Source organism: Arachis stenosperma, chromosome 4 (assembly GCF_014773155.1).
Source record: "Arachis stenosperma cultivar V10309 chromosome 4, arast.V10309.gnm1.PFL2, whole genome shotgun sequence".
Lineage (NCBI taxonomy): Eukaryota > Viridiplantae > Streptophyta > Magnoliopsida > Fabales > Fabaceae > Arachis > Arachis stenosperma.
The window spans coordinates 31,095,541-31,111,834 of NC_080380.1; the positions used below are offsets into that span (position 1 = coordinate 31,095,541).

Here is a 16,294-nt window from a genome sequence, read left to right on the forward strand (position 1 = left end):
AATTATAAAATTGTTTATCAGGAGAATAAAATAATACGAATTCTTATGATAATTTTAATATTCTCAAACTATTAATGTACAATAAGAATGCATTATCCATTAGCACCTAGAATTTGTCAATTTCTTTAATAGATAGTAATACATTTTAGTAAATAAATAAATTTAAGTAAGAGATTTTGTTATTACCTTTTCATTATATGCTATCAAAAACTTCTCTATATACCACATTCATCATGCAATTATCTTCTAAGTGCCCGTGATCTTGCAACAGTACTCGCAAACCATCTTTATTCATTACCCTTGATAACGCAACATACAATTGACTAAGGGTGAAAATTAGCCTTGGAAGGTATATTTCAACTTTCGATAGAGTTTGTCCTTGAGACTTATTTATTGTCATTTCAAATGACATAGTAATTGGGAATTGTCTTTTTTGAAAACTGACTGGTAATGTTTCATTATTTGGAATTAAATTCAGTCTTGGGATAAGAACAATACTTTCAAATTTATTACCGGTTAAAGTCTTGCTTTTTATCACATGATTTTCCATTCTTCTAACTTGTATTCTCGTTCCATTGCACAAACTATTAGTTTAGTCTATATTCCACAGCAATATGACAGGAGCACCAACCTTCACAACCAACTTGTGTGGCGGTAGACTTGAACAGTTTATTCCATTTAAAATCTCCGGCGAGAAAGTATCTAACTCAAATTCCATATTTTTCTCCTCAGCACACAGAGTCAGAACATAAGTAGACTCTTTCTTGTCCAGGTAACTCTGCAGTCATCTTGTTGTTGACATCAATGACACAATCCAGAGTTGGTGCAAGAATTGCTCTATCCTTGAAATAATTTTCAATGGATAAATTGAATAACATATCTGGATACACAAAATCAATGAGGTCATCCAAAGCTGTCTCAGAGTTCTTAACCAAAATGTCAGATGGTATATGAATGATCGATTCACCATTTGTTGTATCACCAGCCAAACCATCACTAATTTTGAGTAGCCATTCTGCAAAATTTCTGACAATCTCATATTTTTTGTAAGCTTCAGAGCCTTACAGTTATGCCACAAATATAAATAATTAATAGAAGACTGAATTATATCTTGCCTTGAGCCTCTGAAAATTATAGGTAAAATTTATTTAAAATCTCTTTCGAGAACAATAACTTTACCTCCAAATGACAAATGAGCATTATACAAATCTGAGCACCTCAAGATGTCTCTGAGACATTTGTCTAAAGATTCGTGACAATACTTACTTATCGTTGGAGCTTCATCCCATATAATTAATTTGGCCTTAGTTATTAACCTTGAAAGAGGACTTCCCTGTTTAATGCTACACAAAAAATCTTCATTTATGGTCAAAGAAATTTTAAACCTTGAATGTGCAGTTCTTCCATTAGGCAACAAAAGTGCAGCAATCCCACTTGAAGCAACATTTAAAACTATACCTCCTTTAGACCTAATTGAGCATGATATAGTTGACTATAAGAATATTTTCTCACAACCACCTTGACCATATAAGAAGAAAAGTTTACCCATATTACCGCTAACAACACCAGTTATTTGATCGTATGCAAATTTCTGCTCATCAATTAGCTTTTCTAAATATCCACCTAGTTCACTTACAAGAGCATTAACGTCAAAGTTCAACTCTATCTTCCATTATAATTCTGTCTTTTAAGCTGGACACCAAATTTTTTGGAAAATATAGCATTTCACAATATTCTTTCAATGACTTGCCATTTGATTGGAGCAAATTTTTAATTTTTACAAGTGCAATATCTTTTATTTGGACTTCTGACATCATCAGATCTGTATTTTTTCAATTTAAAATAACATAATTATTTAAAAAATTATTAAATAAGTCTCTAAAAAAAAGTCTGAAATGTATTGTTAAATGATAAATAACACTCCTTATTTTTGGTTTAAAAAATACTTCATTAATAACATATTCTTTTAAAAATTATTGTTGTGATTAACATGGATATCAAAATAATTATAATATAAAAAAAAGCACTCAGACAACCGATGCAAATACAAATATTAAAAATATGTAAATTTAGTTATGGTTTCTTAAAAGAAGTAGATACGGTTTACAATAATAAATAAAAAAATAGATAACAATCAATATTTTTTTTCTTCTTTACATTTAATATTTACTATAAATATAAAAAATAAAATAACTAATGAATAAAAATTTGAGTAAGAAATAAAACTCCATAATTAAAATTCAATTTGGACACTAGTAGTGGTCGGTTGCTCGCTAGAAGAGTGCTTGAAGCCCTGTTGGCAGATGAATTGCTGCTCCAATTGCTTGGAAGAGCATCAGTGCTCTTCATTTTTGCCACTATGTTCGCTACCAAATTCCCCTCTCTTGGAGCCCATGCGAAGCCCGCAGATGAGGCTTTGATTGTGATTGCAGATTCCTCCAACACCTTGTCGTTGATGGATTAATTGGGTACTGTACAATGCGCGTTTGAGAGAGCTGCTGGAGTAAGAGTATTGATTGGAGTGCTCGAGGCCTTGATACAATAACCATTTATTTGTCTTTTGAGTGACCAGTGACCACAGGGAGTTTAAAATTTGGTTGAGACCAAATAATAGATAGAAATTCTGAAAGTGTTGCGTGAGTTTGTGATATTATAATAATACATATGATTAAAAAGGATTGATTAATGGATTTTACTAAATTGAATATTTGTTGAGAATTTAATTTTGATATATATAAAATATTTTACATAGTCATTCAATCAAAATTAAACTCCTTGTTGAACTGAATATATCTCTATTTTATTTTCTAAATCATAAACAATCTACCCTTTTATGCCACTGAAATGAATTAATGTCATTCGTCAAAATAAAAAATGAATTGAGATCAGATATTTGGAAACCACACCTTGTCATTGATATTAACATAGTATCATCGTGCATTATGAACCCCTCAAAAGCTGTATACATTTTACCAATTACCAAATTTTCAGTGTGCTTTGCAACATTATTGCAAGGTTCTTTAACTAGAATCTATATTTATAAATTATTTTCCTTGACCCCATAAAATCATTTCTAATTCTTATTCTGAGAAGTTACATCAATTATCTAGAAGACTTTCTTTAGTTTGGTTGTCTTGAAGTGAACTGTGTTTCATTTTATGTATAAATCAAATGTCATATATGAATTTAAATTCTGCATGTTACTCACACAGTCGCACTTGCATAAATCTTATGATGTAAATTGAGAATGCTAACATTAATTCATGTATGATTTTGACACTAATTTTCTTTTCCAAAACAGAAATTTACATGCTCTTTGTATGAATTAGTTCCATTTTGATCTTGTAACAAAAGTTCAAAGTATACAAGAACTTGTATGTTTCTTACATCAGTCTATTAGCTGCACAGCTCCAATAGAAGGTATCTTGTCTCTCAACTTTTGCGTTAGCGCCACGCGAACCGTCATAACTCCGGCCGCCGGTCCACTTAGCCGAACTTTGACAACATAATCATCGATCTTAACAAGCTCTAATATTCCTCCCCCAGTGCCAACAAGGTATGGCCTAATTTCAGAAAGAACCTGAAAAACAAATAATATCATAGACTAAGTATTTTTCATCATGAAAAACTCTTTAGAACTTGTTAGCCCTATGCTCAAACTTGATTCTTTCAATGAGTACGCAAATTCTATAAATGATGCAAGAAGTTTAGATTCATACACTCTCAACATTTTGCTCTGTTAACTCGAGGCCAGTCTCGGCGTCCACAATCTGCTCCACTTCCATGATTTCTGGAATCTTATCGCGAAGGCGAGTCTCAATTCCCATCTTTAATGTCATGGCCGAGCTAGGACACGAGCCACATGCTCCTTGAAGCTTGAGGACGACGACAAGGCCATCTATCTCGTGCAAAGCCACATTCCCTCCATCAGCCATCAAGCCAGGTCTAACCTCATCCAAAACCTTCTCCACATTCTCTTCTGTCAATGGCAGCACACAGCTTGGGGATACAACTCTTCCTACAACATTCAATTGTGAATCAACTCAATCAACTATATACTTTTTTTTGCTACACATTATTCATCCATGTAAACATTAGTCCTTGTTGATACAACCTCTTGAATTCTAATCAATCCACAAATCTATTATGGTTTATAGGGGTGACAATGATTAGGGTATGGTAGATTATAAGCTCTGTCCTAAGTCCTAGCCCTACTCGCAGGCTTAAACTCCTCAACCTGAACCATTCCCGCACTCTAAATCTTGCAACCCGATTGTACCCGAACCGATCCGCACAACAAATTATCTTCACTCAAAGACGATATTAGTCTTTCCAGACATTTCATAATATCAAATATCATTTTGAAAAAGTTTAGGGACCAGTACTTTTATTTAAATTTGGCCAGCACTTAACCAGCAAAAGAAAAGTGAATAATTCCATACCATTAGATATAATATCACACCATTAAAAATATTAATACGGACTAATTGATGGCTACAAATCACAAAACTTGCTAATCCCCTAGCATTCCTCTATTATTTTATCTATGATTAGCAAATTGAATTATTAGTTTGGTGGTACTAAGTATTTGTGCAAAAGACAAGAATTTAAGTTCAAATTTTTTACTGGCTCGTCATATGTATATGTATTTTTATGTACATTCACATTATATATTGAGGGTGCGAGTTGGATGATAGGATATGCTCGATACCTGAAGCCGATCCTACCCATAGATACAGGTTCCACAGCTAGCCCTATTGATTTACAAATGGATAAATCGCTTATCTATAAGCTAATCAAGTAACTAACCCTCTAATAACCCCTAATGGGTCTAGTGTATTAATAAATGTAATCCAATAAATGGTGTTCAAATTGATGAATTAGTTAGAAGAATGCATTGACATGAAAAGAGAGTAGTAGCACCTGCTTTGTTCCGTGGAGAACGGGATGATATAAGTCCAAAATATTGTTTGATGTCCATTTGGTGACCTCTAACAAAACAACTCTCATTTGAAGAAAATCCTCTGCCATTTGAAACTCGATTCTGAAAATAAAATTAAGAATAAAAATAGGTGCAAAATTTTGAGTCACATAAACACAACAAACATAGCAATATAATCCACCTAAGAATTTTGTAAAGATGGCATAATTCAATGAATAGAATTCCTTAATTTCTCAGAAGAAGGAAACAAAGTACCTTAAGGAAACAACACGGGTTAGAGAATAATAATAATGTATGATGAGTTGCACAAAGCATTGCAACCAGTAAAAGCTACCATAAGGTTATGGTAACATACAATTGTCTCATCTTGTTTTGAATGGAGTTAAAGGAATTAGTTTAAGTTCTTATGTTTTTGCAGCAGCAGTGGCCTTTGGATGGTTGATACTGGTACACAGCAATTGATTGGTTCAAGTTGATTTTGTTTCTGATGACGCTCCATGATGATAATGAAAAGTGAAATAAAATAAAATAAAATAAAAATGTGGCCAAGTTTTTTCTTTTTGTTGGACTTAAAATATGGCCAAGTTTGTGGACAGAACTCAAACACACGGGTGGTTGTTAAGATTGGATCACCCATGTGCTATGATTCAAACCCAAGTTTTATGCCCAAAAGCATTAAATTCATCTTGCCAAAAATTCAGGGTGCTGGGGAGGTTTCTATTTTTGTCGAAGTACATTGGAGCATAGCTGTTATAATCAGACCGTATCAGGCAGTTTGACTGAAATACCCATGAAGCAGAAATTTAACTGGTTCAGTTAAGTAGCATTTGTTTGTAGAGACTGGAATTGAGACGAGAAGATAGAGACTCAATATTATGTTAGTTGAGCTAGAGATTAGTACTTAAATTTTTGTTTCTGGCTTCAAAATTTCAATACCGCCAAAAAGTAGGAACACTAGAGACAAAAAATTTTTAAGACGGGGACAGAAATTTTAATTATAATTTGTACCTAAATTGCCCAATTCTAATTCAATAATTTCAAAATTACCCTTAATGTAAATTAGGGCTTCTTGATCAACTCCCGTGACTCCATCTTCTCATTCTTCCCTCGTGACTCCATCTTCTCATTCTTCTTTAGAACAGCCACTGCAACCTCTGAAGCACCGTCTCAAGAACAGCCATTGCCTCGTCGCTAGCCTCGCCACCGCTAGGTAAGTGATTTGCCGCTTGCAATTTCATTTTCGTAACCCCCATCTTCTCATCTCCTCTTTTTCTCCTTCACAGGAAAATCAAAGAATGAAGTTGTCGCCTCTCCCCGGTTGCTATTGACGCCAACCATCAACTCCTCGTCCTAACTGCTTTGACCTAGGTTAGTTTTATACAAAAATTGTTTAATTTACTGATTTTTTTCATCTTTTCCGTCGTGCCCTAATCTGTGGATTTGTTCTTTTCATCTTTTCTGTCATGCCCTAATCTATGAAAGTTTCTTTGACGAGAACGAAAGCCAAGCTGACTAACCCATTTATTTAAGCTTTATAACAGCATGAGTTTATGATGTTTACTTCCTTTTTTGTCTCGTAAGAACTAGAACTGAACAATCTATGATCAGTTGCTAAGTTTGGTCAGTTTGATACCAGGGTCAGTGATTAAGTTTGGCCATTTTAATGAGTTTCCATGTCTCTGTTTGGTTTAATACTTGTGGATTAGTGCATCTTCAAACCACAATAGATGCATCTTTATATCAGTATTTTGGTTTATATATTAGAGCTATTGTTAGTTAGGCTACAATTCTTAACATATCTATTTGAGTGGAAGAATGTTTGTTCTCTAAACTGATAAGTAAAATTGTTGAATGTACATGATATCATATAAATATGCTTGATATGGCTTAGGTGATAATGACGGCACAGTTATTTGTGTCAAGTGTGAACCATTTCATATTTTAATTACCAAATCTTTTTTTTTTTTTTACCTTTTGGAAGACTTTAATTTGCTTAAAGTACCTGAAAAAGTCACTTTCAGCTTATGAAATAAGAGAGAGAAATTGATATTATCATTTTTATTGTATTTTCTGCTTTGATTTCCAATTGAAACTTAATTAAAATTGAGAAGTAAATAGAGTTGCATGTCTTTTGATTCCAGTTTTTTATTCTTGTTTTTGGTTCTAAGAAGATATAGCAGATTTTGCATTTTGAAGTGTTAGATTTATTTTAATGTTTATGCGTTTTTTTTATATAATGACTTTGCTAGGAAGAAATGGAGCAGTTGAAAATTATTAAGCAATGGCTCCTAGCCTATAGATCAGAATTCTCTTCTCAAACAAGTTTAATAATGGTAAGACATGCAACTAACAACACGGATTTGTCATGATCATGTTAATGAAATTTCTAATAATTCTTTGTCATCATCTGTCCCATTCAGAACTTGGGATCATAACAAAGAATAATCATTTACCAAGTGGAAGAATTATTTGTCCCATACGAAACCCCTATCCTAAAACAACGTTCTTCAATAATAAAATGCACGTTACATGCGAATTTGACTAAAAATAAGTTTATACACATACTGAAACATGTTCTCAAAATAATTTACACAATTTATCATTTGCTTGTTTCAATTCAAAGGTTAAACTACAACTTAAACAACAATATTATGACCAATACAACACAGACTATAGAAATAACAAGTCGAAGGAACGCTAACAATTTCAGAAACATAACATCAGTATGCAGATTTTTATCTCGTTCAATTGACTTCAAATTGGAATTCAGTTGACAAGAGCGATCATCTCCAACTTCAGAATGTTGGATACTTGGATCTGCCCATTTAAACCATCCACATCGTTTTACAGGACAGGCATAATACTTTCTACCCGGGTTGGCAATGCTATTTGAGACTTGTAACGGAGCTCTTAAACCACACTCACAAAAATGTTCGCCCGTTACATTGTCGCTGCCGTATGAACCACTTATAGATCTTCTACTTGTGGAAGCCATTGTTAACTAGGCTGCTATACATTTAAGAGTAAGCAAACATCAAAACAGCGATCAAGAAAAAGTAACACAACACAAGATTGAATCAACTAGTCCAAATAAAATTATTTAATAGCTAATCAAAACAAATTTTCTTACGGATTTCAAATTGAATAGTTAGTCAAAACAACGATCAAGAAATTGTAACACAATACAAGATTCAATCAACTAGTCCAAATAAAATTATTTAATAGCTAATCCAAACAAATTTTCTTGCAGATTTCAGATTGAATAGCTAATCAAAACAGCGATCAAGAAATAGTAACACAACACAAGATTGATTCAACTAGTCCAACTAAAATGATTTAATAGCTAATCAAAACAAATTTTCTTGTAGATTTCAGATTGAATAGCTAGTTAAAACAGCGATCAATAAATAGTAATACAACACCAGATCATACTTAATCTTGTCAATCAGACAAATCAGTTTGAGAGAATACATTCCCAATTCAAGATATCACACCAATGTGCATTAATTCTGATAAGGAAAAAAAGTGATAATAGGAACATAATTATGGTAAATAATTCTCAAGTCATCTTTGTTTTTGTATATAATAATTATCATAAATAAATTTATAAAATTAACAATCACAAATTCACAAATCAGCAATTAACAAGCACAAATAAGGTAAAAAAATTTATAAAATTAACAAACGATGAAATCAACATTTAGCAATGACAATTTCACAAATCTTAAAAAAAAGATGACATAGAAATCAGAAATATAAAGCAAATGAGGGCAAATCAGTAGTCGGCTATCACAACTTCATAAATTTTCAACAATTGATGAAGCACAAATCAGCAATTTTAAGCAAATCAGGGAAAATCTCAAATCAGAAAATGGGGATTTACACATTTTCATCCATATGAGGCCAAATCAGAAAATGAGAGATTCACAAATCAGAAAATGAGGGAATAAAAAATGCTACACGAAATTATCAACTTTGAACTTCACAAAATTAATAAGCAAATAAGGTAAATTGACAGATGATACCAGGTCCGTTGAGAGAGAAACAGCGGAGACCAGAGACACAACTTCGAGACGGTGGCGACGGTGGCAACGCAAACCCACAGGCGTGCAAACGGCAACAACGTCATAAACCTTGGGGAGAAACTGGTGCCACGAAGGTGAACTGATGGAGAATTGGAGACGCGTCGTCGGCGTTCGAACCCTTGGAGGTGCTACCGGCAGCAAGTACGACTAGACGAGTCCTTCACGGGAAAGGAGAGAAGAAAGGGTAGAGGAGAGGAGAAAGGGGGTTAGGGTTGCATGTTGAGAAAAATGAAATTGGATTTGGGAGTTAGGGTTATTAATTAAAATACTGAGACATAAATCAGATTTGTACACTTCTACACCAAACACAATACCATGGTTTCGAAAATCAGACCGGACCGACCGGTCAAACCAATCAAACCAGTCAAACTATGAACCGACAGTATTAACAATCCGGTTAACAATGTGAAACCGCTAATAAAAAAACCGCTAACAAACCGTTGAACCGGCTGAGAACCAGTTGGTCAGACCAGAACCAGAACCGGCCGATTTGGATGAAACTGTGTCGTTTTGGTTCCCGCACGGATGACCTCCCTTCCCTTTACCTTCAGTCTTCATTCCAAACCCCTAACCTAACAACTTCTCCCCAAATCAAAAGAGGAAGTTGAAACAAGAAACCCTAGCTTCTCCACCACCGCTGCAAGGACTGCCGCCGTCCATCGCGCTCAGGCACTACCATCGTCGTCTGTGCTTCTTCCTCCTTCAAGAATCACAGCTTCTTATTCCTCGAGCTCGGTGCGTCAGTCCCTGGTATTCATCTACTCCGTCGCGCTCCTGCTGCCGTCCATCACGCGCTCAGGCACCATCATCTTCGTCTGGTCGCCACAGGTTCTTCCAACCCACCACCGTCTTCTGAGTCGTGTTCGTTGCCTAGCCTTTGTCTCCGTCACAATTCTGCCCCTCTTCTCAGACTTCTCAAAAGAAAAATCCTTCTCCATTCCAATTTTCTTCCTTCGAGTTCAGAGAGAAGAAGCTTAACAAAGAAAACAACCCGAGGCTTCGAAGGTCAGTTCACTGCTAACTTCTTCTGGGTTTTTTATTTATGCCATGTTCAATGATTATTTGATTATTGATTATTTGAATGTTTCGTGTTTTAATTTTTTATTGAATGATTATTTGATTACTAATGAGCTCTAGTTCTATTGTGTTGCTATTCTTTTGTGTTGTGATTTTTTATTGAATGAGCTCTGATTCTGCAGTGTTGCTGTTTTGTGTGTTGCTGTGATGCTGTTTTGTGTCTTCTTTATTTTGTATTGACATGCATCTGAGTGATATCACCACTATAAGTTAACTACTTGCTCTGTTGATCTATTTTTTATTTCTGAATGTCATGTCACTTGTTATGATGCTGCTGTTGTTTTAGTGTTTTTTAACTTTTGAATCTGCTGCTTTTTGAATTTTTGTTGATAGATTTATTGATTTTAGGATTTAGGGTGATTATTTGTTACTGTAATTAAATTTTAGTTGTCGATTGTTATAGATTTTTGGCTTTGTTTAATATGTTGTGATTATTGTTCTTGATTTCTGGCTCTGTGAGTGTTGTTCTATTTTTGGTCTGTATTTGATCTTGTTCAAATTTCATGATTTTGTTACTGGCTCCTGAAAGTTGGGTTTCTTTTTCTAATATGCTTAACATCAGAAAGATTTGGAAAAATTTGTTACTCTTTGTTAAGAATATGCTGAAACTTTGTTAAAATTTTGCTGAAACTTTGTTAGATAGATGGGATATGCCAAACTAAAACTTGAATTGTGAAGGATAACCTATATTCTAATGCTATTTTACTTCATATATTATCTCTCATTCTTGGTGTTTTTGAAGACCCTTATACCCTTGAAGCCACTTCCTCTATCATGGACATCTAAGGTAAGGTTGATCTCCCTCTTGTTTTGTGAAGACTTGTCTGTGAAATCAATCCCCAAGTTGTTCAACAGGTTTTGGATTCTCATCTGATTCAATGATGACTTGGTATCTTGCTCTTGAGACTGGACAATTTCTGGTTACATTATTGGCTGTTGGTGATGCAGAATGGTCATGTTAGATTTATGTTGTCATGCTATAATATTGAGCTTAGCTATTAGTAGATGACCAAATATTTGTTATTGATTTGGTTAATTAATTTTTTTTATTTTGTAACTATCTTAATGAGTTCAATAGTGATATAATGACTAATGAATAATAAATTGTTGATAATGATGAAATTAAAGGTTATATTAGATTTTGGTTGATGAGGTATTTTATATTTGGAAGACATTTTAAATTTTATGTTAGACTATATTTATTTATAATTTATTTATTATTTTATTATAAAACGGTTTTTCCGATTAGACCACGGTTAAAGTGATTTAAACGGTTCAATGACCGGTTTGATTTTCAGAACCTTGCACAATACTAATACTTATTTCTGTCTCCGTCTCTTGGTCTCTGTCTCGCAAACAAACGCTACCTTAGAAATTATGACTGGACCTGCATTTAGACCAGTGGCGAATTGAGAAATCTTATAAAGAGGGGCAGAAACAAAAAATTAAAAGTGCTATATTAAAACTAAAAGTTTTAATAAAAAAATAATTATATATTTTAATATTATTCTAAACTAAAATTAATTTTAAAAAAATCATTTTTATCAGTTTTTTTCATAAAATTCTAATTTTTATACTTAATATAAAAGATATAACATAAATAATATAAATTTGTTTCTCTAATACTTTTAATATATGTATTTAAAATAAATTAATGAATATAATATATAAGATATCTTCATATTAATAAATAATTCACTCAATATATTTTGATTTTAATATCATAAAAAATAAAATTTAATCTAATTTATTGTTATGTATATATTTTCTTATTACATTCAATTAGGAATTATTATAAAAACTAAAGTATTTTTATATAATAATAGATAGAAGAATTACAAAAAAAAAAATTGAAAGAACAAAAGAAAATAAATTTAAAATGCATGAAACAAGATTTGAACCCATGTTTTGGAATATAAATTGTCTCCCTTTAACCATTGAACTAAAAAGTATATTGTTAAAATATTTAGATGTTATATCAAATATATTTTAAGTTTTAAAAATTTAGCAGGGGCCATGGCCCATGCTGGTCCACCCTAAATCCGCCTCTGATTTAGACTGCTGCAAACCAGGCGATTCATTGCTAACCCACCACGAACCGGGCGATTCATTGCCAACCTGCTATGGATCAGGCAGTTCACTGCCAATCTCTTTTGAATCGGACAATCGTCCTGTGCTCAAGCGTTCTACAATCCATGTGTGCTTCTCTGCTTACGAGTTGGTGGATCCTCCAGTACTAATTTCTCCTATGAGTGTTTATGCCAATATATATATATATATATATATATATATATATATATATATATATATATATATATATATATATATATAATTTTGGAATATCAGTGTTCTAGTAATTTTAACTGTTGATTTCAATTAATATATATTATATATATTTTTATAATTGAGACTGTTAAAAAGGGTAAGAGAGAGCAGTAGAGAAAAGATTTGTGTATATTCAAATGGTATCGGAATGATACAATATAGAAGGGTATGTATAGGTGCTAAGAGAATCGAAATAATAAAGACGTAATATCTTATAATAAATATTCAAATATACTAAATAATGCTAATTGATCCTAATTATACTCTAACACCCCCCCCCCCTCAAACTCAAGTGACAACCTAAGCTTAAAACAACGAAATAAAAAAAATGCATAAACTGATAAAACGAGTGCAGACGTAACTACTTGAAGAAACTGCAGATGAAACTATCAGAAGGAAGTGCAGACATAACTGCCAAAAGAAAGCGTAGACGGAACTGCCGAAAGGAAGCGTAGACGGAACTGTCTGAAGGAAGCTCAGACGGAACTGCCACAAGGAAACGCAAACAAAACTGCCACAAAGAAACACAGACGGAACTGCCACAAGAAAACGCAGACGGAACTGGCAGAAAAAAACACAGATGGAACTTCCGGAAGGAACGGAACTGTTGAAAGGAAGTGCAGACAGATCTATCACAAGAAAACACAGACGAAACTTCCACAAAGAAACTCAGACGGAACTGCTACAAGGAAACACAGACGGAACTGCCGGAAGGGAGCGTAGACGAAATTATATGATTTCTCCATGAGAATAGATAAGCAGCGGATGACAATGGTGTTTGATCATTCGACTTGAAAAGACACAAGATGGGGAGAATAGGTTAGACGGTGAGGTGAAAACGCATCAAAGAAGTGACAAAGCATGAGTTTCTATAATAGCAATCTCAAGAACAAACTCGAGGTTTAATAATACTAAGACAAACCATAATTACAGAAGCATTGCAAGAAGAGTTGGCACATCCAAAACTGGACATGAGGCACTCGTCATTAGAAAGTTTGGTGACACTATACACCCCTCGATGACATTTATATTCTTGTTTGTAATGTTCAATTTGAATAAGAACCTTTTGTCAAAAATGGTCTCCAAAACTTTGGGTATAAGTCTCCTTTTCCCCATTTCTTACATGTACAATATTAACTTTGTCACGAAAACATACATGGTTGACATTACCAAAGAAATTTTAAATCAATTACATTTTACTTACACATATCTCCTTCACTTTGTCAGCAGCCTTTCCCACCACCTGCTCTGCCTCTTTGTTCTACACAAATAGTTTAATACAACCAGTTTAGTGACAATTACATGTAGTCTATACCTGCAGCAACATGTCAGTAGAATCTATCCTCTAAAAATTTAACAACACCACATCCAACTATACTCAAAGTCCGCTATTATTCTCTGACTAATAATATTAATAACAGGATAACAAAAATTAATAATAGCTCTCCTAACGACTAACCTCATCGTAGCCTTGAAACCTACACACCTGCAGTAGTCACACCAATACCTATCTTTACTCTTTACAACCTTCTTTGCGCATGACTTACACGATGTATAAGACCAGTCATTCTTACCAACCTCCGGAGACACAATATTGCCAACAATCCAGCAAGAGGTTTCCTAACAAATTGCTTCGAAATCAATTAAAAAATATTTACTTAACTAAGTAATTATATAATGACCTCACCTCAGTCATATTCAAAACCTCCTCTATAGTCTTGATTGAGACAATGCCTGCATTGATCTCATCTGTGGCAGAGTATTACGGCTGCGTTTGAAGTTGAGTAATTCTTTGTTAACAGGACACAATATCCACTACCAATCTAAGCGGCAAATAAAATGTTTCTATAATTTCATTTCCTCTTATAAAATATATTTTAGATTTTAGCACCAAATTCAAATGACACTTTTAGCAACATGAAACATATCTTTTCTTGAAGTTAGTCACCTCAGGAGATTTAGATTGAAGTAAACTTTAGAGACATAGTAAGTGCTTTGAATATTGATAAAATTCAGGTACACATTGGTCTTAAAAAGTTGAACCACCAAGATGAAAAGTTACCCATCAACTCGATTAAGGTAAGGAAGGACTTAGTCCACTAATTCCTCGAATAATGTACACTTGATTTTATGGGACAGAAACACATAAAACTATTTTGATAGCAATCTTGAGATGTGATACACCTTCTTAACTGTGGCATTAAGGTCACAAATGCAAATAAAAGTTTATAACTAAAATAAACATTACTCTAGGTCCTCCAACTGCAGCGTGATATGCTTGCTTTCCTCTCTTGTGCGTGTAATCATCTCCCTAGCCTCTTCTTTTCTAACAACCTCTCCTATATAATCTATATTTCACAAAATGTTGGTTAAAATTGTGACCTTTATCAAACTACTTCATTGAAACAGGATTTTATGACACTATTTCAATTTAGCTTACCAAATAGTAAATTTTCATCAATGACATTGTTTTACTCAATATCAACAAACGTACGAAACTTAAAAGGGCTAAAAGTAAAAATCTCAATGGGTAGGACTAAGACCTTAGTTTTTGTATAAAAACTAAGCCTGTACTTATGTGGGGTTGTCCTAACCTTGCCACTGTTGTAACACGCTCATTATCAGAATGTCACGCTTCCGGATGCGCTACTCTGATAGCAAGAAGTATTACGACGACTTCATATACTTAATAATAAAATAGGAGCCTTTGACTCAAAATTGTATCGCTTTTTTCTTTTTAATAAAAATGGAAATACTTTTTAACTGAAAATAAACAGGCATATACATATATACAAAACTTACTCAAATAACTTACAAATATTATATACATACATGTTATTACAGTCACGACTCCTATCTCTCTTACAAGATTATAATAATAAAGGCGAGAAAAAGTCTATAACATATGTATACAAACAAAAATAACATATTTAGGAACTTAAAAAAAAACTCTGCAAGCTTCCTCGTCCATCCTAAAAAGATAAAATTGTAGGGGGTGAGAATCTAACCACATGGTCTCACCACGGAGTCTAAGAATTTTCATAAGAAGATATTTAATAAGAAAACTGTTTTTCAAGCTCAGTGATTATCGTTGTCTTATGAATCTTTTAAAAAACCAACGGTTTAACCACCCAAAAATTCAACGCCTTTTTAAAAGAAATCAGTTAAGTATCCAAAAATCTAAAACTCACTTTTCTTATAAAAGAATCTTAAAAGTTTTCTAACAGTATGAATGACTAACCTGTTCCAAACATAGGTTCATTAAGCCTATGCTGAACCAGTTTGATATTTCATACTTTACTAAACCTCAATCAGAACCTACCACGCAATCAACCAACACCATCATCAATTCAGCACCAAAATTCAATCTCAAAAGCACCACACCAAAACAAACACAGGAAAACAGACAAGAAAAGCACAGGTATAGATAGCAGTTACATTAAGTAGCTTAGATAGCAGTTAAAAACAATTAAGCAGTTAGGCAAACCAAAACAAATTCAAACCCAAACAAAGCATACAGATGCATATGATGTATGTCTGCCCTATGGTTGATGAGTCTCATCTGTCGGTTATAAAGCTAACCCGACATCTCCGGTAGCTAATCCAGACATCGTTCTCTTGAAAACTGGTGAGCGGTACAATACCATGATCCTCACCTGATGAGCAGTAAACCACCTCGATCCCCATAGACATTTTCAATTGGAAAACAGCAGACATGAGGGCAGTAAATAACTACGATCTCCACAAAATAATTTTCTTTAAAATCTGATCGGCGGTAAATAACCATGATCCCCACAAAATATTTTCATATCAAATTCATCCTCATCATCATTGAACGAATTGAACAATTATAATCATCACACCT

General features: G+C 33.5%; 2 protein-coding genes across 2 annotated transcripts; both read right to left on the reverse strand.

Moving 5' to 3' along the window:
• Window positions 1-3,315: 3,315 nt before the first annotated feature.
• Window positions 3,316-5,450, reverse strand: LOC130973715 (nifU-like protein 3, chloroplastic). The gene is made up of 4 exons (XM_057898351.1): window positions 5,198-5,450; window positions 4,924-5,044; window positions 3,720-4,018; window positions 3,316-3,580 (listed from the first exon to the last, which is right to left on the reverse strand). Exons 1-4 carry the CDS (start codon window positions 5,255-5,257, stop codon window positions 3,389-3,391), a joined length of 672 nt encoding a protein of 223 aa, XP_057754334.1. The 5' UTR covers window positions 5,258-5,450; the 3' UTR covers window positions 3,316-3,388.
• Window positions 5,451-7,571: 2,121 nt separating this feature from the next.
• On the reverse strand, window positions 7,572-7,937 carry LOC130974845 (uncharacterized). The gene has a single exon (XM_057899686.1). It carries the CDS (start codon window positions 7,935-7,937, stop codon window positions 7,572-7,574), a length of 366 nt encoding a protein of 121 aa, XP_057755669.1.
• Window positions 7,938-16,294: the final 8,357 nt, after the last annotated feature.

What these genes read in the sequence shown, in the direction of transcription:
- LOC130974845 (XM_057899686.1), bottom strand. Translation starts at nt 7,937, where the DNA reads ATGGCTTCCACAAGTAGAAGATCTATAAGTGGTTCATACGGCAGCGAC.
- LOC130973715 (XM_057898351.1), bottom strand. Translation starts at nt 5,257, where the DNA reads ATGCTTTGTGCAACTCATCATACATTATTATTATTCTCTAACCCGTGT. An exon ending in ACCCGTGTTGTTTCCTTAAG is followed by an intron (nt 5,045 to 5,197) that starts GTACTTTGTTTC and finishes TTTTATTTTCAG; the next exon opens with AATCGAGTTTCAAATGGCAG. An exon ending in TTCTCCACGGAACAAAGCAG is followed by an intron (nt 4,019 to 4,923) that starts GTGCTACTACTC and finishes TGAATGTTGTAG; the next exon opens with GAAGAGTTGTATCCCCAAGC.